Source organism: Onychostruthus taczanowskii, unplaced genomic scaffold (genome assembly GCF_017590055.1).
Source record: "Onychostruthus taczanowskii isolate IOZ18803 unplaced genomic scaffold, ASM1759005v1 scaffold15, whole genome shotgun sequence".
NCBI lineage: Eukaryota > Metazoa > Chordata > Aves > Passeriformes > Passeridae > Onychostruthus > Onychostruthus taczanowskii.
The window spans coordinates 13,797,563-13,824,651 of NW_024498685.1; the positions used below are offsets into that span (position 1 = coordinate 13,797,563).

Here is a 27,089-nt window from a genome sequence, read left to right on the forward strand (position 1 = left end):
TAAGGATTGATATGGAATTGATAAGGGTTTATATGGAATTCATAGGGATTGGTATGGAATTGATAGGGGTTTATATGGAATTCATAGGGATTGATATGGATCAATATGGAATTGACAGGGATTGACATTGAATTGACGGGGATTGACATGGAATTTATAGGAATTGACATGGAATTGACAGGGATTAATTGACATTGAATTGACAAGGATTGACATGGAATTGATAGGAATTGACATGGAAGTGACAGGGATTGACATGGAATTGACAGGGCTTGACATGGAATTCATAGGTATTGGTATGGAATTGATAGGGGTTTATATGGAATTCATAGGGATTGATATGGATCGATATGGAATTGACAGGAATTGACATGGAATTGACAGGGATTGACATGGAATTGACAGGGATTGACATGGAATTCACAGGGATTGACAGGAATTGACATGGAATTGACAGGATTGACATGGAATGGACAGGGATTGACATGGAATTGACATGGAATGGACAGGGATTGACATGGAATTGACATGGAATGGACAGGAATCGCTGCTCCAGAGTATGCCGGGATAGGGCCCGGGCTATGCTGTGGGGAAAACCCGGACTGGATTTTGCCAGCATACGGAATGGGAGAAAACCGGGCCGAACTTCAGCGGAGCACGGAATGGGGGAAAACCCGGACCGGATTGCGGCTCGATCCCGGAATGGCGGCCCTAGGCGGGGTCTGACGCCCGTGGCTGGCACAGAGCCGCACACCGGGCGCACACCGGGCACACACCGGGCACACACCGGGCGCACACCGGGCACACCCGCACCGAACGGGCGGGCAGAGGCCGCTCGGGGCGGCGCACACGGGGCCGCTCCCGCCCGGCGATCGGAGGAAGTTGCGGCGCTGCCGCGCTCCGTAGGCGGAGCCGCGGCCGGGCCATGGCGGGGCCGGGCGGCGCCGAGCGGGGCCGGTTCGCCGTGGTGGGCGGCGGCATCGCGGGGGTGACCTGCGCCGAGAAGGTACCGGGGCCGCGGCTCTCCCTCCTTGCCCCGCTCGCTGTGGCCGGCGCGGGGCTGCTGCGCGCTCGTCTGCGCTGTAACTGCGCTAGTGTTCGCGTGTGTGCACGAGTTCCGTGCTCTGCCCCACACGCCCCTAATCCCCGTTTCCTAAAAATGATTTGTCTCGCTGGGGAAAAGCAAGCGCGGCCCCAGGGCAGCGTGGTGTAACATCAGGATGTTTATCTGTGTAGAAGTACGCCTCCAGAGGTTCAGAGTTTATAAGGTTATTTTGGGGCAGTTTATGGAACGCTTCGTAACAAGAGTTAGTTATGGATAACTAGAGAGCTGTCTCTCTGTGCCCTGGTCCGGAGGTCAGGGATTCAGGATTCCTGCTGGAATTATGCTGTGATGTGCTCCTTTTTATTACTGCTGCTCAGTTTTTGTAGGCTCCATGTTTTAGATCTGTATATCTCATCCACCCCTCTGTGAGCCCAAGCTCTAAAAATAAATCACTCTGTGTCTTGGTCTCAAGGCTTTTGGTTTAAAACAGTAACTGGAGTTAACTTTGTACCTGCAGAATGAAATCACGTGGGTATTAGTTTGATGAGGAATATTTTATCTCAGGGCTGCAGAGCAGCATGCAGACCGTGTTTTGGAGGCACGTCAGGGTCCCTGTGGCTGGCATCCCTTCCCCTCAGCAGCACCGCCTGTCACCTTGCCGTGTCACCTTGCCGTGTCACCTTGCTGTGTCACCTTGCTGAGCAGAGCACATTTAAAACCGCAGTTCTTCCCTTTGGCTTGGGGCTTTGTAAGTCTTGCATTGCTTTATAGCACCCTGAAGATGATCGGTTTACTAAATAGGGTATAAAATATCCAGGAGAAATCAGCATTTCCTCTGTGAAAATGAAACCTGTAAGGAATTAGTCACTGCTGTGCAGTAAAAAAAAAAAATGTATCCAGCAACTGGGTGTGTCAGAAATCCCAGGATCACAATCTGACCCATCAGATGGCCTTTGGAATATTGTGACAACAGTCCTTTACACTGTGGCTGCAGTTCTTGAAGGTGTATTTATGTGTGATTGAAATAAACGTTGTGTCTCCAAATTCTCCTCAGTCCTTATCCTTCTGTTACCCTCAAGTAGTGTTTTTTCAATAAGGTTCTACAAAACCAATACTGCTTTTCACCAGTAGTTTTACTGTGTTCAAGTCTCTCACCATGGTTTCTGTTTCTTTACAAGCTGGCTGCAGAATTCCCATCAGAAGACATTTTTTTAGTGACAGCTTCCCCAGTTATAAAAGCTGTAACTAATTTCAAGCAGGTAAGAGAGAGACTTCATTTTTCTTACATTAAGACATGTTCAAAGTTTATTTGTGCAGATAATTTAGAAGCCAGTGGTGAAGATGCTCACGACTTTGAGGTTGTTTTCATATTGTTGTCATTGCAGTGGTGTTAGTAAGATTGACAGGCTGTTTTACAATGATCAGTAATTGTGAATATATTCACACCATTCAGGCAAAGGTTCAACCAGGTACTTACACGACTGAAGTGTGTTCAGAGCTACTGAAGCTTTATTTCACTGCTTTATTAGTGAGTGACCACTTTGAAGCACTGGAATGGTATCACAGTCTTGCTTATGTTTGAATTTGGAGAAGAAACAGCAAAAGAAGGGATAGGCTTCTGGGGAATTGCTTTGAGCTTTGTCTACTCCAGCAGCTGCTGATTCAGTGACATCTTTCCTGCTGGTTTGAAAAAGAAAATCAAATGCATGCATGAATTTGTGGCTAATAGGGTGATGAAGCTGAGTCTGGGAGATCTCTGAGATTGCTGGAGTAACACCCAACTACAGAATGCTTTCTGAAAGTGCTGAGTGTCCAGCAAAGACACCTGCACAGTGCAGAGATGTCAAGTCTGTAATTCACATCAGTGGCAATTTACAGAGCTGAAGAATGAGGGAATAGCTAAGCACTATTGGGAGGCAGCAGCATCTGAGTTTTGGACATGAGCATTTTACTTTCTCTCTGAATTGCAAGCATGGTGTGGCTTCTTGTTCCTAGCTGTGTTCCAAACTCTGAGTATTCAACAAAGTAGCAGGCCTGGAGGTTTCCATGCAGCCACTCTCTTTTGGAAAAAACCACAAAATTGTCATCACTTACTTGAATGTTTTTCAAGTTCTGGCTTGCCTCTTTGGGGTTTTTATTTTGTTTGTGTTTGCTTTCTATTTGATGTTGTCCATTTCCCCCGAGGTCTCTGAAATATCAGATAGTGGCTCTGGACGAGTTATTTTATCCAAGTTACAAAAAAGAGAAAAACCAGGATTTTAACATAACATAAATGAAAAATACATACATACATCACATAAGTGGAAAAAACCAGTGTTAACAGCTCTGATTATAAACTTCTTTATGGAATAAAACATTGTAGCAGTTACAGCAACTGCCAGCCTTCTCAATTTTTTGCTTAATCTCTATATTTAGTATTAACATGTAGTATTGTGACTCTTCAACCAGGAACAGGCATGAAAATATTCTGTATTGAAAAAGAAACTTCCAGCACTTACATGATAACACATTTTCAGACAACATGGGCTTTATGTTGTGACATTTTACTATAAATGAACACAGCACCTTGTGTCAAAAGCTTTAGAAGAAGAGATGGATAAATGATCCATATTTTTAAATACTTCTCTTTCTCCTACAGGTCTCCAGAACACTTGAGGAATTTGATGTCGAAGAGCAACCAAGTTCCCTGTTAGAAAAACAATATCCCAATATCAGAGTTATACAGTCTGGAGTGAAACAGTTGAACAGTGATGAACATGTAAGCTCAGGTTTTCTTTTTTGTTTGTTTGGGTTTTTTTTTCAAATTATGTATATAAAAATAATTTAAGAGGTAGCTGAATGTTTTGGGTGAGAAATTTTGATCAAGGACATTTTGGTTATTGAATGGAAAAGTTACCAGAATTACAAGAAAATATTTCCTAATTCTAATTTCACTTACTGCTTAACACTGGTTTTCAAGTAGAAATATATATAGAGGACAAAACAAATCTGGAAAGAACCAACATTTCCACCTTTTCTTCCTTCTGTTTAGCAGGAAATATGTTGCAAATATGAGCATGTACACACCCTTGTAGCTCTGTGTCAGCATGTTGTTTTCACTTCAGCATGTATGAAAAATTCACATTCACATCCCAAACTGGTTTTGCTCACTTTTAAGGTTTGGAGATGTAATTCCAGGTAGATTCTGCTAACATTCTGAATCCAGTGCTTTTCTTACATCATTACTAGGATAGTGTTTTAATACAGGTCTTGGTGGACACAAATAATTAATCTATGGGGATTTAGAGGATGTTTTGCCCAAAACCTCTCTAAACTATGCAGCTTCTAGTTTGTAGAACAACAAATAATGCTATACAATGTTAAAATTTCAGGTCTTCTTTCTCAGAATGATGTAGCTTGCTGAGTGCCTCCACTTTTTCTTCAGCAAAGAACAGATTTGCAGATTTCTAAGCTGTGTCCCATCCTGTGCCTGCTGAACTCAGAGCACAGCCAGTGCTGTTGAAATGTTTGACTGAGATTCTCAGTTGCTGATGTCCAGCAGTGCACAGCTCTGTCCCTGGGCCTGAGGGACATCTGTCACATAGAAAACACAGAACTCTTTTGGCTCAGCCAGTGAGTACCAAGTGCCACCAAGTGGTTGATGTTGCTTTGAGTGCACTGTGGGCACTCCCCATTTTATTGGTCACATATTTGTGGTGAGTGTGGTGGGAATAAATGACACACAGTCATGAAGAGTATGGAGCCTTGTTCCTTAAGAAGCCCTTGCAGCTTATCTCATCTGCTAATTACTGTGACATTGAGGAAAGATGTCTCTTAGATGTCTTGATTTAGATGAATTCTCTTAGCTGGATTAATTTTTCTTTTTGTTGTTAACAGAAAATTTACACTGAAGATGGGAAAGAATACATATATGAAAAACTTTGCCTGTGTGCTGGAGCCAAACCAAAATTAATTGTGGAAGGGAACCCATATGTATTAGGAATCAGGGACACTGACAGTGCACAGGTAAATGTGTTTGGGACTTAAAAATGTGTAATATATTCCTGCAGCTGGTGCAAAATACCAGAATTATTGTGGAGGGAAATGGAGAAACAGAAAGTAATGTTTGTTATTATATATTCTTAAATAGGAACATTTTCAAAAGCAAAAAACCAGCCTTATAATGCCACTAAATTAATTAGCCAATATATTTGTTAAGTTTATAGATGGCTCATATGCATTATTTCTAACATGATAATATGGAATAAATGATATTTTTTCACTGTCCAGGCAGAATCCAATTGGAAAATATAAAGAAATTTCCCTGGGAAGGTGTGTGTGGTACCAGGTACAAAGGGCTGCTTCGTGCAGTGGAAAGCTACTGAAGGAATGACTTTTTGTTCTCTTGTAGTTCTACTGTAGCTTTTCCTCTTTGTACAGAGAAGAGGTAGAAATAGTCAAAGATGTGGAAAAGTTTTCACTTGAGAAATTACTTACTAGACTAAAAATGAAGCTTGGAAGGCAAAGGTGAAGTTTCACTGCTACAGGTCTTCAGAACTAGAGGTGCTCCATAACATGGAACTGCCATTCATCAAATGAAACTGGACCTTGAGGTAAATAAAGGAGTTACATTTTCAAAGAATCTGAAGTGACACTGAAATTGGTGTTTGTTACAACAACAGCTTCTGTTACAGGTCTCAGCCTAGCCAGATGTGTATCAGTAGTTGAGAAAATCAAGACTAAGAGCAAGAAAATACTGGAAAGGATATAGTTGATCAGTGTGAGGGAAAATGCTCTAATTGACATTTTTCCTTTCTTAATGCAGGCTTTCCAGAAGAATTTGGCTCAAGCTGAGAGAATAGTGGTGGTAGGAAATGGTGGGATTGCCCTTGAATTAGTGTAAGTGAACAAAAAATACATAAATAAAATCTCTACCAATGCAATTCTAAATCTAGTGTACATGAGTTTGGGAGAAGGTTGACTTGTAAAATTTTATCTCTTAGAGCATTTAGTAGCAAAACTGATTACAGGAGGGTTTTTTTTGCAACTGAATGGTTTCTACTGATACATAAAATTAGGAAAGCTGCAGAAGAAGCTTTGACACATAGATGTCAAGAATATACAGTTCATGTTCGATATAGTGCAAGCAATATCCAAATGCTTGTTTTTAACAGTGGGAGTCTGGCAGAAATGCACTTCTTTTTCATTGCAGGGAGCAGGAAATACTAATTATTAGTATTATAAATTGGATCTGCCCCCTACCCCAGTTCACTCAGGGTTGTGTTGGTGAGAAAGTATGACTTGTCAACTTGAAGAGATATTTTTTTTTGGCTTCCTTATGTAAATATTTAGAAGTGGATTTGACAGGTTGGAAAGTCTTGGATCCAGTCTTGGATCCCCTGGTTCTGGCTTCTGGAAGGAAAGTTGACACACTTCTGCTTGTGCTGCTGACAGTCAGATCCTTTCCAGGCAGTCTGTCACTTTATCCCTTGTTTCAATGCCCACAGGTATGAAATTCAAGGCTGTGAAGTAATCTGGGCTATCAAAGACAAAGCCATTGGGAACACTTTCTTTGATGCAGGAGCAGCTGAATTCCTCCTTCCAAAGCTCACTGCTGAAGGCCAGGAGACTCCCATCGAGTGTAAAAGAACCAAGTACACAGTGGAAGGTATGGGCTTTAGCTTCCTGACACTGCAGCAGCAGCATCTCATATTAAAGACAGTCTTCAAATCTCAATTTAGCAGCTTGGAATAAGGCTTACTGTTATCATTAAAGACATTTCCTTCTTCAAAAACTGAGAGTACAAACACAACATAAAAACCCATCCCAAATTTATGTAGACAATGTAATACAGTTTCTTGTGAGCTGTAAATTGCTTACCTTTGTGCCAAATTAATATTAATTCCCTGTATTCCTTCTGCTGAAGAACTTGTTCTATTTTTTGTAATGTTTTGATGTGAACTCACCATTACATAGGGAGGAGCTGTCATGTAGTAAGATATTGGAGGAGCAGATGAAACCACACAGATGATTACAGGTGGAGTGAAAGTGCAGTCTCAGAAACAAAAATTAACTAGGAGTGCATGAACAAACATCACACAAACACACGTAGGACCAAAGCCATAACAAAAAGAAGAGCATGGTTCTAGACATCAGGCAGGAAGAATGAGGATATTACCCTGGATGGTATTTTTCTGTTAATTGAGAAACCTTGTTCTGAATTCTGAGGACAAGGAAGGATGCACACTAAATCTGATACACTCCATGTCTTTGCTCCAGGAAGTGAGGAGAAGGGAAGACCTGCAGGAGCATCTGACAGGCTGGGCAGTGCCTTGGGCCCTGACTGGCACGAGGGCTTACACCTTAAAGGGACTAAGGAGGTATGGGCATAACCTTGCTGCCATATTTATTTGGGTCTTGTGGGCATGAGAACTGGGAAGAGTTCCATCTCTGCAATAAAGCAAAAATCCTCACATTTAATTTTGTTTTCATTTATGAATTCCTGAGCTGTTAGGTGTTTGCATCTGTTTTGCATTTAAAAAATGACCTGTCAAGGGTGATCAGTCATAAACCAGCTAAAGGATGTTCAGGATATTTAGCAGATTAATCAGTGGTGGTTTGGCTGTTGAAGGCTGTGGAACTGTATTTGTGGAGAATAAAACAAGGCCCAAATTCACAAAACAATTTAGAGAAACAGGCAACTTTCCAACTTCTGGCTGGAGCTCAGAATATGGTTGAAATGTGAGTTGATGGTACAGAGTATTTTTTCTTTTTACAGTGTTTAGAACATAAGCTTATTATTGTTACCAAAATTTAATTAATGATAGAAAAACAAAGGATTTGCAGTCCTGAAAGACAGAAAATATGAGTTTGCTTTCTGTTCTGGTAAGGTTTAAGATCTGATAAGGTTTCTGATGAGGTTTTAGGTCTCTTCCTGTAAGTTTAGGGTAACCTGTGTTTTCTGGCATGCCAGAAAAATCTAATTGTTATGAACTTTCAAGGAATGTGAGATAGCTGCTGAAAAAGCAGGTAAATTGCCATTGGCTGTGGTTAGATCTGTGCCAAAAAGAAACTGTAGGAATCCAGTTAACGGGCTGGGATATATGGTGGGGGGTTTTCCACTTTAGTATCAATTGAGGTGAAGATATCCTTGCTATTATCAATCTTGTGATCGCTAATCATTATGTTTATAATTCTGTCAATTTTTCTTTAGTTTTCTCATAAAGTACACATTGAAATACTGTGTGAAGTAAAGAAAATATACTTACAGCAAGAATTTATGCAACTGCAGCTGACTTCCTTGACTTTTCCTAAAGGAGAGAAAAATGTAGAAGCAGATGAGGGTGAGTGCCAGTGCTGATAAGATCTCGAAGATAAATCTGTGCTGGAGCATGTTTGATCTTGTTTGCTCTTTTAAAACAAATACAGTTTTGAAAAATAAATCTTTTATCTCTATAATTTGAGGTGTAGGAGTTTACAGTAATCAAATTTATGGGCTGCAATTAAATTACAAAATCTTTTGGGTCAGACACTTTTTTCCATAAAGTAACCAAAATCTTGTATGTATTCCATCCTAACACAATCCTTTAAATATTTTAATAGTGAAGTTCAAATAGGAGAAAAAAAATCACCAACATTTTGGATCAAAACTGAAGTAAACCTTCCAAGTAGAGGAAAATATCCATTTTTTAAAATGAATAATTATGCCTATAATTTCCACCTAATTAAAATGAATTTTTAAAATACTATTTTAGTAATCAGTTACTTTCAGCAAAAGTTGAATCTGTGCTGTTCTTTTTGCTAGTGAGGAACTTCTGTGCATCTTTAAATTTCTACATAAAAATATTTGGCAATTTCATACTTGAGAGAACACCCCACAGGACACAGTATTTACCCCCCTACAAATGAGGGCTTTAATTTAGGAAATTTCTGAAGAAAGGTATTAGTAGGATTTGGAGCTGAGATCCAAAATCTTTTTTTTCTCTAGTTCTAAGCGATGGTAAGAAAAGTTATAGGTAATTTCTGATAATTTTTTCCTTTTTAATTTTAACCTTTCTTTACCTATTCAGTTACCTCAAAGGTTTGTTTTTTTTTTCTTTCATATCTTACCATAAGATATAATTAATAAAATAACTTCTGTTGGTTACATTCTTGGGGCAAAATTTTCTCCTTTTTCAGTGCTCTGGCCTGTATATGTGGAATTAACTAATGGAAAAATTTATGGATGCAATTTCATTGTCAGTGCAACTGGAGTTGTGCCAAATGTTGAACCCTTTCTTGATGGCAATAATGTAAGTATACTGATTTCTTTTGGAGCTTTTCAAGTAATGTTAAAGAAACCTTTGCAGCTGGTTTGTGCTTCTGTTCTGACATGCAACATGGATTGCTACAGATTTAAATACTGTGCACCATCTCAAAATAAGGCAGGGCATGTTGATAGTGAGATATCCAAACGACACAAGTGTATTTGATTTGTGTCTTGGTTTGTTATGTTGTTCCCAGGTGTTTATATGCAGTACATATGCAGTATTAAGCTTAACCAAATAGAGAAAATCATCTGTATAATTGGCTAAAGTGGCAAAAACATAGAATAATTTCTGTGTTAGTTCTGTACCATAGTCTTACCTTGCTAATCTTGACATTTGGTCCTGGAAAGGAAGCAATTATTTCCAGTACTTTCCATCTGGGACACTGAGCTGTCACAGTGCTCATGTTCATTGAGGGAGGTCAGCACCTAAATGTGGATGGTGATTCTGGAGTTCATAACTGCCATGTGCATTTCCAACCTCAGGATCATTTTGTTTCTGTGTTCAGTGCCTGCTCAGCAACAACTCAAACATCCCTGGGTTATTAATTAACACTGATCACAAATCCAACAAACAGCCCCATACAAGCTACTACTAAAAAATGATCCCAGACAAACCAGGAGGTTGTGGTATTTCAGGTTAAGTGGTGCCATCTGATTAGGAAGTAAAAGGTTGTGCTCTGGTTAGAGTAGGAAATGTTGAAAACATAGATCTGATGTTGAGCTGTGAGATATTTCCAGGCCATGCATTTTGCAATGGTATTTTCTTGCCTTGGCAAAACTACAAAGTGATCTCTTAAGACTGGGTGTCCCTGTAACACACAGTGTGATCTGGAATTTGGCAAGCCCTGTGACTTCCTTGCCCAGGTATCAGTAATAGTCCTTTAAAAACCTGTGCTGTGCTCTAGAAATAATAACAGTAATGCTTTGTACCTTCCATGGAGCTCTTGCCACTCTGGATAGTCTCACAGTAAATAAAGGAACAGCTGATTGCTTAGGGTGGAGGGAGCTGGGTGCCTTGATGCCTCGTCTCACTGCTGATGTGTGAACCCTGCAGTTTGCTGTGGGCGAGGATGGAGGACTGAAGGTAGACAAGCACATGCACACGTCGCTGCCAGATGTGTTTGCAGCTGGAGATATCTGCACAGCAGCGTGGGAGCCCAGCCCCGTGTGGCACCAGGTACGTCCTGGCACGCGTGACCCACGGGAGGCACCCAGCAGCGCTCACACCGAGGAGGGAAAGGTTAACTGTGGGTAATCCTGGGGGTTGGTGGCTGCAAACCCAGCTGGGCAGCCCTTCTGGGAATTAACAGCACCAAGCGTGCACTGAGGACTCGGCGCAGCGAGTGTGTAGCCATGATATTAAGAAAATCCTTTGCTGGGATTTTGCCTCTCCTGAGAAGCTGAGGAGCCTCAGGAGAGAAATGTAAACACTTGCTATCTGCTGCTGTGGAATGCAACAGGTGCATCCATGATTGGTCCATGTGGATTGTTTTCCATTGATGACCAATCACAGCCACCTGTGCCAAGGCTGTGAGCAGTCACAGGATTTTTGTGATTCTATTCTGTTCTGTTCTTGTTGTAGCCTTCTGATCTCTCTTTCAGTATAGTCTTAATGTAGCATTTTAATATAATATCTAACATAATAAATCAGCCTTCTGAAATGGAGTCAAGCCTCGTGTCTCCACACACGGAGAGGAATCATCAACAGCGAGTGCTCGTGGCACAGTGGTGGTCTGGTGACTTCACTCTTGCCCATTCTCTCTTCCAGATGAGGCTGTGGACCCAAGCTCGGCAGATGGGATGCTATGCAGCAAAGTGCATGGCAGCAGATGCTTTAGGGGAATCTATTGAGATGGATTTCAGCTTTGAACTATTTGCTCACATTACAAAATTTTTCAACTACAAGGTCGGTACAGTCTGATAGTTGTAAACCACTGAGTAACACATACTGCTTGCTTATATTCACTTGCTGACAGTGAGCTTTGAGGAAACAGGTTTCTTTATATAGCAATTCATCCTAGCTTAGACTTTCTTGGTTTGTACTAATGTATAGGATATTTCAAGGGGAAGATTTTTGAGTCCATTGTGTGTTTGCAAGCCAATGATGGGGGGAGGGACCCTAGGAACGAATATTTCTCTGTTTGCATCATTTTTGAGGCCGAGAGCTGTTAGCAGCAGAAATGCTAAAAGCCAGTGCAGTGTTGTTGTGAGAGCTTTTTTTCCTTTTTTTTTCCTTCTGCTAGGTGGTGGTTTTGGGGAAGTACAACGCTCAGGGCCTGGGCTCAGAGCACGAGCTGATGCTGAGGTGTACCAAGGGCCACGAGTACGTCAAAGCGGTGATGCAGCACGGCCGGATGATGGGAGCTGTGCTCATCGGCGAAACGGACTTGGAAGAAACCTTTGAAAACTTGATTTTAAATCAAATGGATCTTTCAGCCTACGGTGAAGATCTCCTAAATCCAGATATTGACATAGAAGATTACTTTGATTGAACAATACCCCAGTCCCATTTTGTATGAAGCTTCGATAGCAAGTCATACATCTTAGAAAACTGTTTTCTCAGGATTGGGGATAAATGCAATCCTCTATTAAGGCTTTGGGTTGATCTTGCCAAAACACTGGCTGGTTACTGCCACAGGTACCAGCTAATGGTGCAAGCTCTGTTGAGCTGGCTCAGATGAACAGAGAACAGTTTTAGAGCACAGGGTGCTCAGAGCTCTTGCTACTTAGAATGTAGGTTGCAAATACATGGCCTTACTCCATTTTTTTTTTCCTTTTTTCCTCCTCATAAGTTTACTTCTGAAATAAATGCATTTTCTGCTCAGTTAAGTACAGAACAGAAGCTTTGCACAATGAAAGCCAGGATGAGATGTCAGTTGAGAGCAGCCTTTGAACTGCTTGTCCCTTCAGCTGTCCAGGTGTTAGGGTAGAGCTGTGCTGTACTGGACAGTGCCAGCCCTGGACAGCAATTATTTCATCCTGGCTTTTATTCTACGGTTGCTGCCTGAGAGTTGCTATTTATTTTGGGTCAAATTGGGAACCATTTATTGTACTCAATACAAAGCTGGCAGTACATATTGAGACTTGTCCCAGACAAATCACCTAATGTTTTTGAGGAGAATGACTGTTTTTAACTAAATTTTCATTTTTTGGCAAAGGTCTCAGCTAAAGGATGGGTGAAAGATTATAGGCTTTAGTCACCGTCACATTTTTACCAGAAAAATAAAGATGAAGAGCATGTTGATAATGGTATTAGTTGTGTATTTGTTATACATGTAAGTGTAAGGGAGAAGAGCTAAAATGCAACCACCCAGAATTTGCATTTATTAATGAAACTGAACATGCCTTTCTGATCTTGGGCTGCTAAGATGTTAAAAGTAAGAAAAGAAAATTGAATCTAGCAGTCAGCACAGGTGCCTGAGAATGCTTGCAGGCAGCAGTAGCTGTTGAGTGTTTCCTAGGCTGGCAGGTTGTCTTGTTTGTACACTTAAATTGAGGTACTTCTGCCAAGCACAGAAGTCATAAATTTCTATTTGAATAACAACCTAGAGAAGTCCAATTTTAAGAGCAACAGACATATTTCAAAGGAATAAATACACATAATATTTCACTCAAATACATACAATATTTCACTCAGTCATGCCACAGTGGGGGTAGGGACAGTGCCCACATGGGCTGGAACAACCAGCCCTGGCACAGCAGCAGCTCTGAGCCAGCCAGGGCTCCGGGGGAAGGATGCTGGAGCATCCCAGCCCCAGATGTCTGCTGTCACTCCCTGGGGCTGGTGACAGCAGCTGCCCTGGGGGGGCAGTGCCCTGGCTGCAGTGGAGTCACTGGTGAAGAGGAAAAGCACCTGCACAGCAGGCAGAAGGAACAGAGGCTCACAGGGCCTTTGTGCAGAGCTAAGGACCACCAAGTCCTGTGCTGCAAAGGAGAGAAATCTCTAGAGGACTCTCAGTGGAGCAGTGGGTGGAGACTCCCACAGGAAGGAAGTCTGGAAACCTCTGCACCTTTGGCAGTCCTTTCCAGACTGCAAGAACCCACCACAGTGTTACTGTATTCTACACTTCCAAAAGAGGTAAAAAGGCAACGTGGTCATTTATATAGCTTTTGTAATCATTGCTGTAACCCAAGATTGGCACCAATTATTTTGATATGAAACACTTTTTCCTCCTCTATTAGCCTTCTCGATTTGACAGTTTTTTAAGATATTTGTTCCCTGTTCAGTGTTTATTAAATAAAAACACCATTACTAAAGCACAAACTGAACTTACACACTGCACTGTCCATGGAGCAGCAACCATGATTAGATCCTAAATTTAGTCTGTGACACTCAGTCAATTAGTACTGGTTGGTCATCTGCACCTGCCTGAAGCTTAGGCTTCTTTGCTTTTAAGTTAGGACCACAGCTGGGCCGTTTATGTTCCTGTGATTTCTTCACCACTGAATCTTGGACAGTCTTTGTTCCAGTCTGGGCATTTTCTCTGCTTCCTTTTGAATTTGAAGATTGAGATGGTTTGACCTGTAAGATTTAAGAAGAGTTCAGTTAAAATTCTAACATTGTTTTCCTTCTTTTTCCATGTTCCCACACAAGAGAGAAGATATTTATGAGGTTGACTGCATTATTACAAAACATGAGCATATTACAAACATTTGGTATCTTTGAGCAGATACTAAATTAAGCTTCAATGGAGAAGATACCTATATGGCAAATCAGAACAGATGTAAATACCTTGAAAACACTTCTGCTGTTTGTTATCCCTTCTATGGTGATGACATGTCCCTCGTTTTTCAGCAGCCGGGCTTTGGGTCCCACCTTCAGGTAGGATATTGTAGCAAAGGCTGTGAAGCTGAAATCCTCCCTGCATGAATGAAATCACTGTTACAAGGGAAGGCTGGAGAATATGCAGGGGAAAAAAAATCATAGCATCAAAGTTAAAGACCTCCATGATTATCAAGTCCAACCATCAACCCAGCACTGCCACTACACCATGTCCTCAGGTGCCACATCTGCATGTTGTGTGAGCAGTCCCAGGAATGGTGACTCCACCACTTCCCTGCCTCCATCCCAACAACTCTTTCCATAAGGACAGGGACACATGAACCCTTCTGATGGATGTTCCAGAGAGCAGCTTCATTCTGCTTTATTTATTCTAGTAGACAGTCAGGTGACTTAGAGCTACTCTGATCAACACTTAACATAATTCAGTTTGTGGACCTTGACACACACAAAAACATTCAGATGCACACTTGTCAATCTCTTGAAACACGTGGAAGAAAATGAGATGTAGCAAAAAAGATGAAAAAGTCATCTGCTCACCCTCTTAATAAAAAGTTATATGGAGAGATGCAAAAAATTAAGTTAAAATAAAGGGATTAGATATTTATAGATATTCTTGAACTTAAAAATTTTATGAGAAGACAAGCAAAATACGTAGCACACAGCTTACAGAGGCAGCACTGTTGTTAGTTTCACTATGCTTTCTTAAAATTCCTGAGTACCACTTTCCACATTAGCCAGTCTCTCCTGACTTAGACATTGTGTGGGCAACCCCATTTGCTCTCCTTATCCATGGAATGTGAATGAGATCTGAATAACTGCAGACTTCTCCAAAATGAATCCTGCTGCAGATTTAAACATTCTACCTGAATACAGAAGACCCCAGCTTTTTAAAATTGCACAAGATGCAGCATCTCAACTGTTTCTCCCACTTTTGAAATGTAAATATAACAACACTTGAACGGTTTTTAAGAATACATTTAATGTATCTAAAATGAAAACAAGACTACAGAATGTATCCATTAATGTTACACAGAAGTAACAAGAGAGCAAGGAAAAACGACTACTAGGTGTTAAAAAACCAAAACAAAGAAAACAAAATAGTTATCTTACATACTTCAGATACTGCTGCAGCAGCAAATGGGCAATAATTCTCTCCAGCTCCTCTCGAGGGTGCTTGGGTGGAGTAACTTCAGGCACCCTGAACTTGGACACACCTTTCCCAGACCAGGCATCGATTAATTTCAGTGGGGTGAGTTTCTCACTCATGCTGTCAGCTTGCTCAAGGATCTTTATCAGATCCCTGCAGTATCCTGTAACATCCATCTTCTCACATGCTGCAAGTGAAGGAACATTTAAATAGAAAGCTCTTTGTAGTTATATATATAGTTATATGTAGCTGTAAATACATATCTTTGTGCTATATACAATAGCAAGGCTTTTTTTGTTTTGCTTTTAAACTAACTTGGCAACAGTAGGCCACCAAAAACTGATATTCATAACAAAATCTGCACCTTAAACAGTTAGTAATACAAGCACAGGTCCCAAAATTTGCTCAGTTTTTCTACACCAGGTATTTCTTTAAATCAACTTCTCCCATGTTCCCTGTCCTTTACCTACCATTCTCTCTACAGCAGTTATCACACATTCTGTTGCAGTTTGCAGAATCCCACACTTCATCGAAGTGGTGGGCTATGAGCACCCGGCGACACCTGAAGAGCAGAGGGGGGCTTTAGATCCCAGGTGAGTATGTCACACCTGCCTTCTACAGCATGAAAATGGCAGAAAAGGTCCTAGGGACAGCTCAGATCTCAAAGCAAGCACAAAGAATTATCAGAGGAAAAAAATCAGAGAACAAAGACAGCAACACCAGCATTCCCTACCAGCTATGCCAATACTGGTGTAGAACAGTTTGGTTGAAGCAGAGATTGAAAAATGGTTAGAATATGAACTCCTTGTTACACTGAGGCCACAAAAGGCTTTACTGGATTGCACCAGTTGTCCACAACACAGATACACATTTTCCATGAAGTATTCCAAATATCACAGTGAAGCAACAAATACACCTGGATTCCTATGTGGCCATTAAAGACTGTAGCTTGGAGTCAAAACCACAGAACTCCAGTATTTCCTCTGACTGGGACTTGAAATCCAAACTGTTTGTTGACAGGTACTTCATCTCAACACAACCACTTCCAGAGGTGTATCCTGAAGCTGGCAAGCTTGCTGCTGTTTTTGTGGGTGGCTTTGTTTGGTGATGGGTTCATTTTGGTTTTGTTTGTTTTGGATTTTTTTCCAAACGCCCCCTAAAACCCCCCTCACAAATTAGCCCATTTAAAAACTAAGTAACCAAGCCACCACAGTAACTTACTTGGTCATATTTTGGCAGTAAGATACCATATCATACAGCTTCTCTTGGCCAACATTTTCCATCACCACCATTGAGCTGATTCTGAATATATCTCCAAATCCATAATACAAAATGCAGTCAGCTTTTTGGTCATCTCTACCTGCAATGCATTAAAATGAACAGATAATTACAATCTCAACCCATTGCCCCTCAAATTCCTTGACAAGCTTTTCTCCACGTAGACTCAAATCTGTCTTTGAAAAAGTAACAAGATGAACAAAACCAAAAAAACCCCAAACACTGCAAAGTGTTTTTGGGGGTGGAGTTTGGCCCTAACAGGTATTTAGTGCTGCTTAACATTGATCAATCCCTCAAATTCCCTGCTCCAGACTCCCCATCCCACTTGTATTTCTGAAATTCATAGTGATTAAACATCATATAGAGGCAATCTGAGCAAATCACACATCCCAGGTGCTATACTATATTAAAAAATTATAATTGTACATCAAATCTGTATCATGTTATTCTGGTAAGCCACAGATTTCACAGAAAATCAAGTATTTAAAAAAATGCTGAGTGGAGGTGTAGATACCCAGTTATTTGTTACACTACAGTAGAGGCCTGGTCATGAATGTAGTTTATATTTAAGGCCTCTGTAAAGAGGCAAGTTTCATTACACCCTTTGAAAACTGTCTCAAAGGCAAGAGACTGCACAAATGCCAGGGAAACTGAAGGACAGGTTTCTGGTGTAATGGATGTAAGTGGCAATTTTGCAAAAGCCACTTCCTGCAATACCTGCACGTCCACTCTCTTGGTAGTAGTTTTCCATGGACTTGCTCATAGAGTGATGAATTACAAACCTCACATCAGGTTTATCAATTCCCATGCCAAAAGCAACAGTTGCCACTACAACCTGTGAAAAAGAAAAAGGTTAAAGAATCATCAAGATACCAAACCACAATTTGTTTACATAAAACTTGAAGTCCATGTAAAGTATTTACTTAACCTGGATTTGATTTGTTGCCCATCCTTTATGAACTTTGGTTTTATATTTAGCATCCATGTTTGCATGGTAAGTCCCTGCCTTGATTCCCAGTTTCTGCAAACTCACAGTAACTTGCTCAGAATCCTTCTGAGAAAAGCAGTAAACAATTCCTGCACAAAAGTGAAAGAATCCTCATTGTAATGCTTTAAAAAGACCAAACAATCCCCAATACTTAAAAACAATTGTGAAAGTTTTATTAGCTTATGAAATAAAGAATTAAAAAGCATTATACAGTCTTTGTGCCTATTTAGTCCATAGTATTGGTATTTATGAAGGAAAATTCAGTTATCAGGTTGGACCTGAAGGCTAAAGAGGAAATACAGGTGCCAATCCATAGAACCATGGAAGCATTCTGTTAATGTTCAAGGAGGACAGTGCTTAGTAAAGCTTTCTAAAGGGGTGCTATGCCTTATGACATCTATGGCATCTCAGCTGAGGTTTCAGTTAAATCTGCCTTTTGTCATTAGTCAGGCTGGGCTAAGCCAGGGATTACACACAAAGCCATGTGATTGTTGATCATCTTAGCACAGCTTGTGCTCAGGGAGCTGCTCCTCACAGCCACAGAGCTCCAAGCAGAGACAGGGACAGACTGCTGCTCTGCAACCTGGATTCTGCAGCCTTGGCAACATGCCTCTCCTCTACTTCCACTGCAGAATGTATTGATTACACAAGTCCAACTTCTACAGTTCTGCTTTTATCTGTAATTCACACCATGACACCCATTCTGGGCACTGAGTAACAGATGACTCTTCTGATCAAATATGAAAACCATGTTAAAGATAGCAGTATCCTGACACATGGATAGTAAACAATGTGTGATTTAAGAACATAGAGCCTTGCTTTTACCATCTTAAACCTTCCTATTACTACATATGTAAACATAGTTCTATAGACATCAACATTCCAGCCCAATACTTCAGAAGATAAAAGTAAACTGTAAAGACATTTAAACAGTAATGAATGAAGAGAGAAATTATTCAAGGTATGGATCTTACTAAATTTCACTTTTTCTAATGCTGGATGTTTAATGTATGGTGAAGGCAGAATTTCTCAACATGCTTCAAGATCATTTGAAAACATCCTAACATCCTTGCAATGCTGAAGGTCATGAAAGATAACATGTCTTTTGTGACACTTTTTACCTGACAGTCCTTTGTATCTTCCATTAATTGTCTTAACTATGTCCTCAATGAAATCTTCGTTATTTGAAGGCTTATGCCGAACCTCAAAAATATATTAAGCACATGTCAGAGTTCAGGTGGGCAAACAGTCTGCCAAACATCCTTATTTTACTTTTCCCAGTAGAATAAACACAACTATTCCACCATTTAAAAAGAAATACTATATTCTTTTTATGAACAGTTAGATTACAACTCAAAAGTCCATTGAAAAATAAACCCCAAAATAAACCTGGCAAGCTTTCCCCACCAAGAACAATAAACAAACCTGTGGCCAAAGTGAAAATACAGCACAACAGAACAATTCATAAGACATTTTCCAACAGGTTGAAGCAGTCTGAGCCTGCTGCCTGCCCCTCTCCCTGCAGGAGACAGCACAAAGCAGGTAACAAGACCTACCTCATAGTAAAGGTTGGGCCTGTTGAAGGAAGCAGTAAAGGTAATGCACTTCTGAACATGCAAGATGTTCTGAGCATCCTTTAAAACATGATTGGTAGCTGTTGCTGTCAATCCAATCAAGGGAGCATTGGGAAACTGTCTTTTCAGGATACCAAGAGACTTGTAGTCTAAGCAAGAAAAGAAAAAGGGAAAAGAGGGAAAGAACAAGATTTCTCATACCACAAATGCAAACTTAAAAAAGGCATTCATGTAGATCATATTTAATGGGGTAATACTGCAATAAATGTTATCACTGCTTATCTACTACAGAACTAATTTATACATCCAAAACAAGTAACAAGCAGGTTGCACTTAGGAAAAGAGATGTATTTCAAGTGAGTTTTAAAGAATCAATCACAGAATCATTTGGGTTGGAAGACACCTCAAAGGCCATCTTGTTCCAACCCCTGCCATGAGCAGGGACACCTTCCACTATCCCATGCTGCTCAGAGCCCCATCCAGCCTGGCCCTGAACACATCCCAGGGATGAGGCATCCATAACTTCTCTGGGCAGCCTGTGCCAGTGCCTCACCACCCTCACAGCTCTTCCCAAAACCCAATCTAAACCCACCCTCAGTTTGAAGCCATTCCCCTTGGTCTGTCACTCCAAGCTCTTGTAAAAACTCCCTCCCCAGTTTTCTTTCAGGCTTCCTCCAGGTACTGAAAGGCTGCAATTATCAGCCACAATTCAGAAGGCAAAAATGTATGGAAATAGAAAAATATGTGTGGCATTGCATTAACCAACATTCAGGTTATTTTGCAGGTCTGTTTTTACAAACAGCTTTTGAGTAAACAGAGCTTTTCTAATAAATAAGCAATGTAGAATTTGGATACACAGACCAGAGTGTAATAATAAAAAAATTTAAAGGCTCAGTACTGACAATCACCTGCTGCCTACAAACAGAAGTGCAGCCAGAGGTACCCATCCAAATTCCTCACTGCCTGCTGAACCAGCCTGGCTCTTGGCTCAGGCACCACTTCTGAGCAAAACTGCTAAGAGTGATTTTACAGTTAATATTGCTTCAAATCAGGTTTTCTTTCAAACACAAACAAACAGCAACCAACAATATTCTACAATCTCCAAGACAGGAAAAAGACTGAAGCACACTTTCTTTCCCTATAAGTGAAGGGCATTTGTTTCCACTTGCTTTAGAGATGATTAAAATATATCTCATGAATATTTACAAAATGCTCTGCCTCCTTCATCAGAAGTGCCAGGGAGTGGTGTACAGAATGACACTTCCATGTAGCAGATTAAAGGTAACTATTATCCGTATTAAAGATGCCAAATGAAAGTTTTGATTTTATACAGCTCCAATTACAGTAAGCAGAATAAGTAATTTTTCAGAATACTGACAGCAAAATCTATGTTGAAATCATCATTTGCATTAACCTAGCTGCTGGATGATTTGTGAATTAAAGTTCTTGAGTTAACACAGATATGTGTCAAGGATTAAAATTCACTTTACACACGAAGGAAGCAGCTGGCCTTGTTCAGGCCTAACCCAGGACTGACAGCTGCCTGAGCAGCCCTGCAAGGATTTCTGAGGAGCATACCAGGCCTGAAGTCGTGGCCCCACTGACTGCAGCAGTGCACCTCATCCACAGCGATGCGAGCCAGGCACCCGGCCTGGTAAGCCTTCTCCAGCTTGGACATGAACATTTTGCTCTTTGCAATCTTCTCTGGGGTCACATAAATGAGCTTCAGCTGGGAATTCCTCTTCAGCATTTCCGTGTGGACCCACTTCACGTGTTCCTGTTCAAAACAAAGTGAGACAGCAGGGGTAACAAACTGGGACAACACACTGAGGCTGCTTAGCGCTAAGGCTCTTAAGAGGGGATTAGCAATTCAAAAGGTGTAATTAACACAGACTGATCAAGTGTTCCACGGTATTGACCACTGTAAGCCATTGTAGAAGATCACTATATGTATAAATAAAATGGTCCTTTTAATACCTAGAAAATCTGTGCTGGAACTTTGAAGAAGCACATGTTGAATATGTGTTTTTGCTTCATCATATGGTATCAATATTTCCCCAATAAACTGTGATTACCAAACATCCCTGTGATACTGCAAGTGTAAAATAATTCCTTGCACACTACAGTGGTTTTATTACTGAGTTTGCAGAGTGCTCTGCATCAAAGCAGGCTTCAAGTCTGGCACATTGCATCAAGCCAATCAATCAAATCCAGTGTCATGTGCAAGTTAATGATCATGGCCTCCTGCTAGTCAGGAAAATAACTGTAAAAAAGCAACTGTAGTATGAGACTGGGAAATGAGTTGCTTCTTGGCCTCTGGATCAAACAGCTCACCACCCTACAGTAAGAGATAAATCATAATTATATGTAAAAGCCTGCACTGCTCAGCATGGTAAAAGAAGACAAAAATCATCTACTTCAAGTCTAGAAACTGAGTAAAAATCTACAACACTCATCAGCCAAAGGCACTTCACACCCTCTAAATAGTCCCAAGAGATCTATTTGTTCCACAGATGGTGTTGGTTCCCGTGTGTTGTTGTCACTAAAACATGAACACAAGATATTTAACCCCCTTCCTCCTATCACAGCACCCTCCTGGCCAGACACTGCTGCTAGAACATCATTAGCTGATAAATCTGTCTCATCCATTCAACATTCACAAGTGACTACACAGAGGGGAGACACCAGCACATTCACCACAAAACACAAGAACTTAAACACACCTTGCTGCTTGAGGCATTTAATAAAGCTGCAGAGATACCAAGCTGTTCCAAAACCATGAGCTGATCTTCCATGAGAGATATCAAAGGACATATCACCAGTGTGAAACCTGTAACAATCAATCATTGTGCAGTTCAGATGTCACAAATATCTCCTCTAATTCTTTATACTGATGCATCAGCCCTGCTCTGAAGAAACTGCCAAATGTAAGCTTAAGTTTTGTACACAGCAGGGGATTCCCCTCCCAGACAGCTGACAAGTGAGTGCCAGATCACACAGGGATAATTCTTATTAAATATCCACAACAAACACCTCCTCTTAGGGTCTAGACCACAAACACAACTGAGCTCCAACAGAGGATGAAAATACACAAAACAAAACAAGCTGGATATCTGTGTCATGAGGTGCTGATTTGCCACAGAACTAAGCAGTGACAGGGAGTGGTAAATTTGGCCTCTGTAAATAAGTAAACTTCCAAAGCAATTGGATGAGTTATTAAAAATACACCAACCAAACAAAACCAAATCATCCAAATAAAAACCACACCAAGCAATGTTCGTTCTCCAAATAATTATTAAAGGGAGAAAATACATGAAATTCTTTTTATTATCCTTTTTTCCCCCTTACATACCATCAGAACAGACAGCTGGTAACTGGTAACAAAGGCTCTTCCCACCACCTGTAGGCATGACAAGAAATATATCCTTCCCTGCCATTGCAGCATTTACTGTTTCAAGTTGCAGTGATCTGAACTTCTGGAGTTTAAATTTGCTCTGCAGTGCAGTTTTTATCTTCTCATACCATGGAAAATCTGTTAAGGGAAAAAACCAACTCAACAAACACATTTCATAAGCAAATTACAATATAAGAAGGAGGGGTAATTTACATATTGAATAACTGAATCTAGCAGTGACACAATTTTAGATCTGGGAAAGTGTTTCAGGATTTCAGAAAAAGCTTCACACAAGCTGATACACAATATTCTAGGGTGGACCTTTGAAAACTCAAATTGTAAACACAATTCACCTCCAGACCAAAGCTCTCATTGCACATGGATGTGAAAAGCTGAAAACAGATGAACTTCAGAGTGCTAATGAGCATGTTAACTCATTAGTCCAAAATAACTAGAAATTAGAATCCCACTCTGAAAAAAAATAAAACCAGACACTGAGCCCTACAATAGTTACTCAAATGCTTCCCTCATACAAATACAGAAATTACAAATAGCATAAAGAAGGAGGGATACAATTTTTCCATACATTCCATCAATAATAAGCATTTATTAAAAAATAAAGAGGGGGAAAAGTTGTTTAATCTTCCCCAAAATCACCACCCCAACATGCTTCTAATAGGTTTTTCTTTTCTTCAATAAAGACCTAAAGACTGCATTTTTAAAAGATGTAATGCTGTAAAAACTTAAACTATGCTTCCTGATGCATCTTTTTGGTACTATTAAAATTAAAATGCAGAAAAGCTGTGGGAGCTCCAGGTTACACCACGTGCAATGCACAAGAATTAATTCTGGGACTTGAGGTGACATTGCAGAGAAATTGACAAAGAGCACAGTTAAAATCCAAGGCTCTGTGAAACCAAGAAAAGCCTCTCACTGACTTCCATGAGCTTTGAACTGGCAACAAATTTAGCTGCTGCTCCTGTTTAATACACACACAGCATCTGACTGCAAAGACATCCATTTTCAAAGCACAGGAGGTGAGAATTAAGCAAAAACCTACACAAACCAAATTATTTGTTCAATAGCATAATCTGCATTGATAAAGTATCAGCATTCTTACATATGCATAATACTCCTCAAATACAGATAAATATGGATTCAACTACCACATTAATTTCATTTTTTAAAAGCCAAAAAAAGCTTATATATACAACATAGGCATTTAGAAATTGAAAATTGAATTAAAAAGGAGAAAAAAATTCATAATATCTGAGTCAAATTTGGCAAGGCATAACATGGCCAAGAAGCAGCAACTATTCAGGACTTCATTTAATGCCTGCCTTGAAAGACAGCAGCCCTCCCACCACCACGAGGCACTTGCCACTTGCACTAATTGTACAATAATAATGTATTCTAGGTTATTTTTGGCAGTCAGCATCTATCTGATTTGCATTAATTTGGTAAGACAGTGAGGCTACATGACCCATCATGAACACTACCAATGTCCTACCCACTCGAGCAAGAGGAAACACAAAAACCAACTCTAAGTGCAAAACTGTCATTATCAAATCCTGAGAAAATCCAGAGCAGTTTGCTTTAGAACACAAACAAGGAGAAGTATTGCAATATAAGCATTTAATATACAAGTACTGCAATCAAAATTTACTCTGGGATTTTAAGTGCAAATCAGATCAAATTGTGACTTTGCAGCAAGCAAAGAATTGAAGGAGTTACAACAGGCCATTCTGACAGAACAGATAGTTCTGCCCAGAACAGCTCAAGATTAGTGCTCAGGAATGTCCAGTGAGACAAGTACAAACATTACCCCATTCCCTGGCACGTCAGCCAGCTGACTAAAATGAAATAGGACAACATCATTATGCAAACAAAACTCTAAGTGCATTTCCCCCTACTGGATTAATTCACCTTCCTGTTAAAACATTAGACTTTGACTCTGCAAACCTTTTTTGTTCCATTCCTCAGCTGAGGTTTCAGTGTCTTTACTTCCACCTGCCTCCAAGTCTCCTGAGGACTGTTTTATCAGATTCTTCACCCTCATCTTCTTTTGAAGGAGTTCCTGCTGCTTATCCACAAGCTCCTGGATCTGCATCTCCACTGCCTGCAGCTCATTCTCAATGGACACCAGCACCTCCTCTAGCACTGCAGGGAGGAGCAAGGAGAAGGCACAACTGAGACCACAGCCACGTGCTGATGCCACTTTTAATTGTGTTAATTGTACTCCAGCCAACGATCAAGTTGCTCACAGAAAGCATTTATTTGCAAGTGAGAAGCAACATTAACCCCAGCAAGTTAAACTCCTCTGGGGCTGAAAACAGGGCCATTAGCAACAAGATGTGTTTCATGCACCAGGATCCCTCCTCCACAGAACAAGGGATGTGCTGAACAGGGTTTGGATGTAGAGGGAAAATGCTTTTACAAACACAAGCCAGCCTTCACACTGAAAGAAATGAAGTGCTCCCCAAAAGCTTGGGTTGCACAAGTGACTCTTTGGCAGGAATTGCCTCTTTCCACCCCAACACACACGTGTGTGAATTGCAGATTGTGTTCTAGAATCCAACCCCTGGAGTTTAAAAGAATAATTAACACACACACCTGCATGCCAAGCGTGTACCCCAGAGGCAGGTCACAAAAGCATCAGGAGGAATTACTGCCTCCCTCACAGCCAGAAAACCCCAAGAGATTTAGGCTCATCCAGAGCAGATATGGTAATATATAATGGTATATGGAAACAAAAATGTGTGAAAGGGACAAAATATCTTCATCTCAAATAGCACAAAATGGTGACTTGCTAAATGCTACTCAGCAGAAAACAGTTAGAGTGTCTTAAAATATGAAGCACATTTTTGAAATATTGAAAACCAAGTCATTTCCTTGACAAACTTGATTTTCATCATACAGTAGCTTGGGCTGGAAGGGACCTTAAAGCTCATCTCATTCCAACTCCCCTGCCACTGGAGCAGGGTGCTCAGAGCCCCATCCAACCACGCCTTGAACACTTCCAGGGACAGGGAATTTTGGTTTAGTTTCACCTAAGAAATAAAAAGCTAGCCAGTCAAAGACTTTTTTCCTTCAAATCTTAAGTGTAATAGCACAGATCCCACAAACTCTTTTATGTATACATTAAACCATGTAAATAACATCAGGTGATTGTGTTTTGTTAGCTAAGAGACAGCAAAATGAACATATGGAATATTAATTATGGATTACCTGCAACAGCTGTCATCTCTGGAGATTAAAGAATGTTATCTTTAGGAGATCTTATTTAGTCACTAAAAAGAAAATGAAATAAATACATTTTAAAATATATTTTATAAGTGAACCTTCTCAACTTAGAACAAATTTCCTGCAGGAGGTTCTTCGTTACCAGAGCTGTTAATGTAACAGTTTAGGTCCTGGTTAATTTAATTTGCTCACACAAAGAAGCCCCACTAGATGACAAATGCTTTTTCCCTTCTGCAAGATGGATAAACACAAACTCAGCTCCTGAGGCCACAGCTCACCAGGCTTCTAGATGAATCCAGGTGAATGTTAACAAAGTCATTAATTTCCTGCAGGAGGAACGGCCTAAGGCAGACCAGTCACTCACCAAGTGCCCATTGCCAGGTTTGATCTCTTCAAAGCTTATTTTACAGAAAAGTCTGGACACGTCACATTGTGCCCCTCAGAAAGGCAGCCACCATAACAGAGCATCTGTTAGGAGGAAATGAAAACGTGGCTTGGTTTAGAGAAGGGGATCGATTTTGAATACTCTTCAATAGAACTGAATTTATTGGCTCATTATTTGAACAATGGGTTTTGTCACGTTGTGCCTTAGCAATACCAAGAAAACAGCTACACAAGAAATTGATGTTTTCTGTTATTGCACTCTGAACTATTTATTACACGGATGGAAACAAAGTCCAATGGAAAATGAAAGGGAATAAATTCTGCATTACAATAAATACTAGGGGGAAAAATATCTCACTACCAGCTGATTCCACCACAACAATGATCTTCCCCGCTCCTATAAATGGAGGGAGAAATACATATTAAAAACAATGTGTGAATAAAACACTTCCACATCACCCAGGGCCTGACCCAGACACCTCTTAATCACCTCCCGGGGCAACCTACTCCAACGCGGCAATATTTACAGGCAAACAGTGCGAGCAGTATCCAAATCCAGTGCGCACACACAGTGCAACATTCGCAGCGCTCTCACCCGCACGCCAGCCGCGGGCACGGCGCTTGCCAGGCCTGAAGCACCCGCTCGGTGGGGCTGAGGGACGGGGCACGACAGACAGACGGACGGACGGGCAGGGCAGGCCCCGCTCGGCGGGTGGCAGGACGGATGGAGGGATGGAGCAGCGCCTCGCAGCCGTGTCCTCCCGCGCGGCGGGCTCAGCCGCCAGCTCCCACAGCTGCCCCGAGAGCTAGTGCCGGCCGCGCTGCCGCACCCCTTATCCTTTACCCCGCATCTTTTCTCCCTTTTTACCGCAGCTCCCCCTCCCCTCACGGCTCCCGCCCCGCAGCTCCCACCTGCGCCGCGCGCCGGGCCCCGCCCCTTCCGCCGCCCGCCCTCAGCCACTGCCG

General features: G+C 41.0%; 2 protein-coding genes across 6 annotated transcripts; one reads left to right on the top strand and one right to left on the bottom strand.

The window, feature by feature from the left end:
- The first annotated feature begins 820 nt into the window (after positions 1–820).
- On the top strand, positions 821–12,576 carry PYROXD1 (pyridine nucleotide-disulphide oxidoreductase domain 1). Its single transcript, XM_041398727.1, has 12 exons — positions 821–1,006; positions 2,224–2,304; positions 3,684–3,803; positions 4,922–5,050; positions 5,850–5,923; positions 6,532–6,692; positions 7,304–7,404; positions 8,238–8,367; positions 9,203–9,315; positions 10,387–10,509; positions 11,101–11,238; positions 11,576–12,576. Exons 1-12 carry the CDS (start codon positions 926–928, stop codon positions 11,822–11,824), a joined length of 1,500 nt encoding a protein of 499 aa, XP_041254661.1. The 5' UTR covers positions 821–925; the 3' UTR covers positions 11,825–12,576.
- Positions 12,334–27,056, bottom strand: RECQL (RecQ like helicase). 5 transcript variants are annotated; one of them, XM_041398722.1, is made up of 16 exons: positions 26,719–26,944; positions 26,104–26,207; positions 25,725–25,786; positions 24,459–24,656; positions 22,455–22,634; positions 21,826–21,932; positions 20,681–20,879; positions 19,085–19,251; positions 18,650–18,731; positions 17,469–17,617; positions 17,258–17,375; positions 16,484–16,622; positions 15,733–15,824; positions 15,230–15,449; positions 14,065–14,194; positions 12,334–13,854 (listed from the first exon to the last, which is right to left on the bottom strand). In XM_041398722.1, the coding sequence occupies exons 3-16, from the start codon at positions 25,738–25,740 to the stop codon at positions 13,666–13,668; spliced, it is 1,986 nt and encodes a 661-aa protein (XP_041254656.1). In that variant the 5' UTR covers positions 25,741–25,786; positions 26,104–26,207; positions 26,719–26,944; the 3' UTR covers positions 12,334–13,665. The 5 variants fall into 5 exon arrangements, with proteins under 5 accessions (XP_041254656.1, XP_041254658.1, XP_041254657.1 ...); XM_041398724.1 differs by lacking the exons at positions 26,104–26,207; positions 26,719–26,944 and adding an exon at positions 27,036–27,056; XM_041398723.1 differs by lacking the exon at positions 26,104–26,207.
- Between the last annotated feature and the right edge of the window lie 33 nt (positions 27,057–27,089).

Excerpts from the sequence above, each read along its gene's own strand:
- RECQL (XM_041398724.1), bottom strand. Across the intron at positions 18,732-19,084 it reads GGCCCAACCTTTACTATGAG|GTTCGGCATAAGCCTTCAAA; the intron begins GTAGGTCTTGTT and ends TATATTTTTGAG. Across the intron at positions 14,195-15,229 it reads CTGCTGCAGCAGTATCTGAA|GGAGGATTTCAGCTTCACAG; the intron begins GTATGTAAGATA and ends TCATTCATGCAG.
- PYROXD1 (XM_041398727.1), top strand. The coding sequence starts at position 926 with ATGGCGGGGCCGGGCGGCGCCGAGCGGGGCCGGTTCGCCGTGGTGGGC. Across the intron at positions 8,368-9,202 it reads AAATGTAGAAGCAGATGAGG|TGCTCTGGCCTGTATATGTG; the intron begins GTGAGTGCCAGT and ends CTCCTTTTTCAG. Across the intron at positions 10,510-11,100 it reads CCAGCCCCGTGTGGCACCAG|ATGAGGCTGTGGACCCAAGC; the intron begins GTACGTCCTGGC and ends TCTCTCTTCCAG.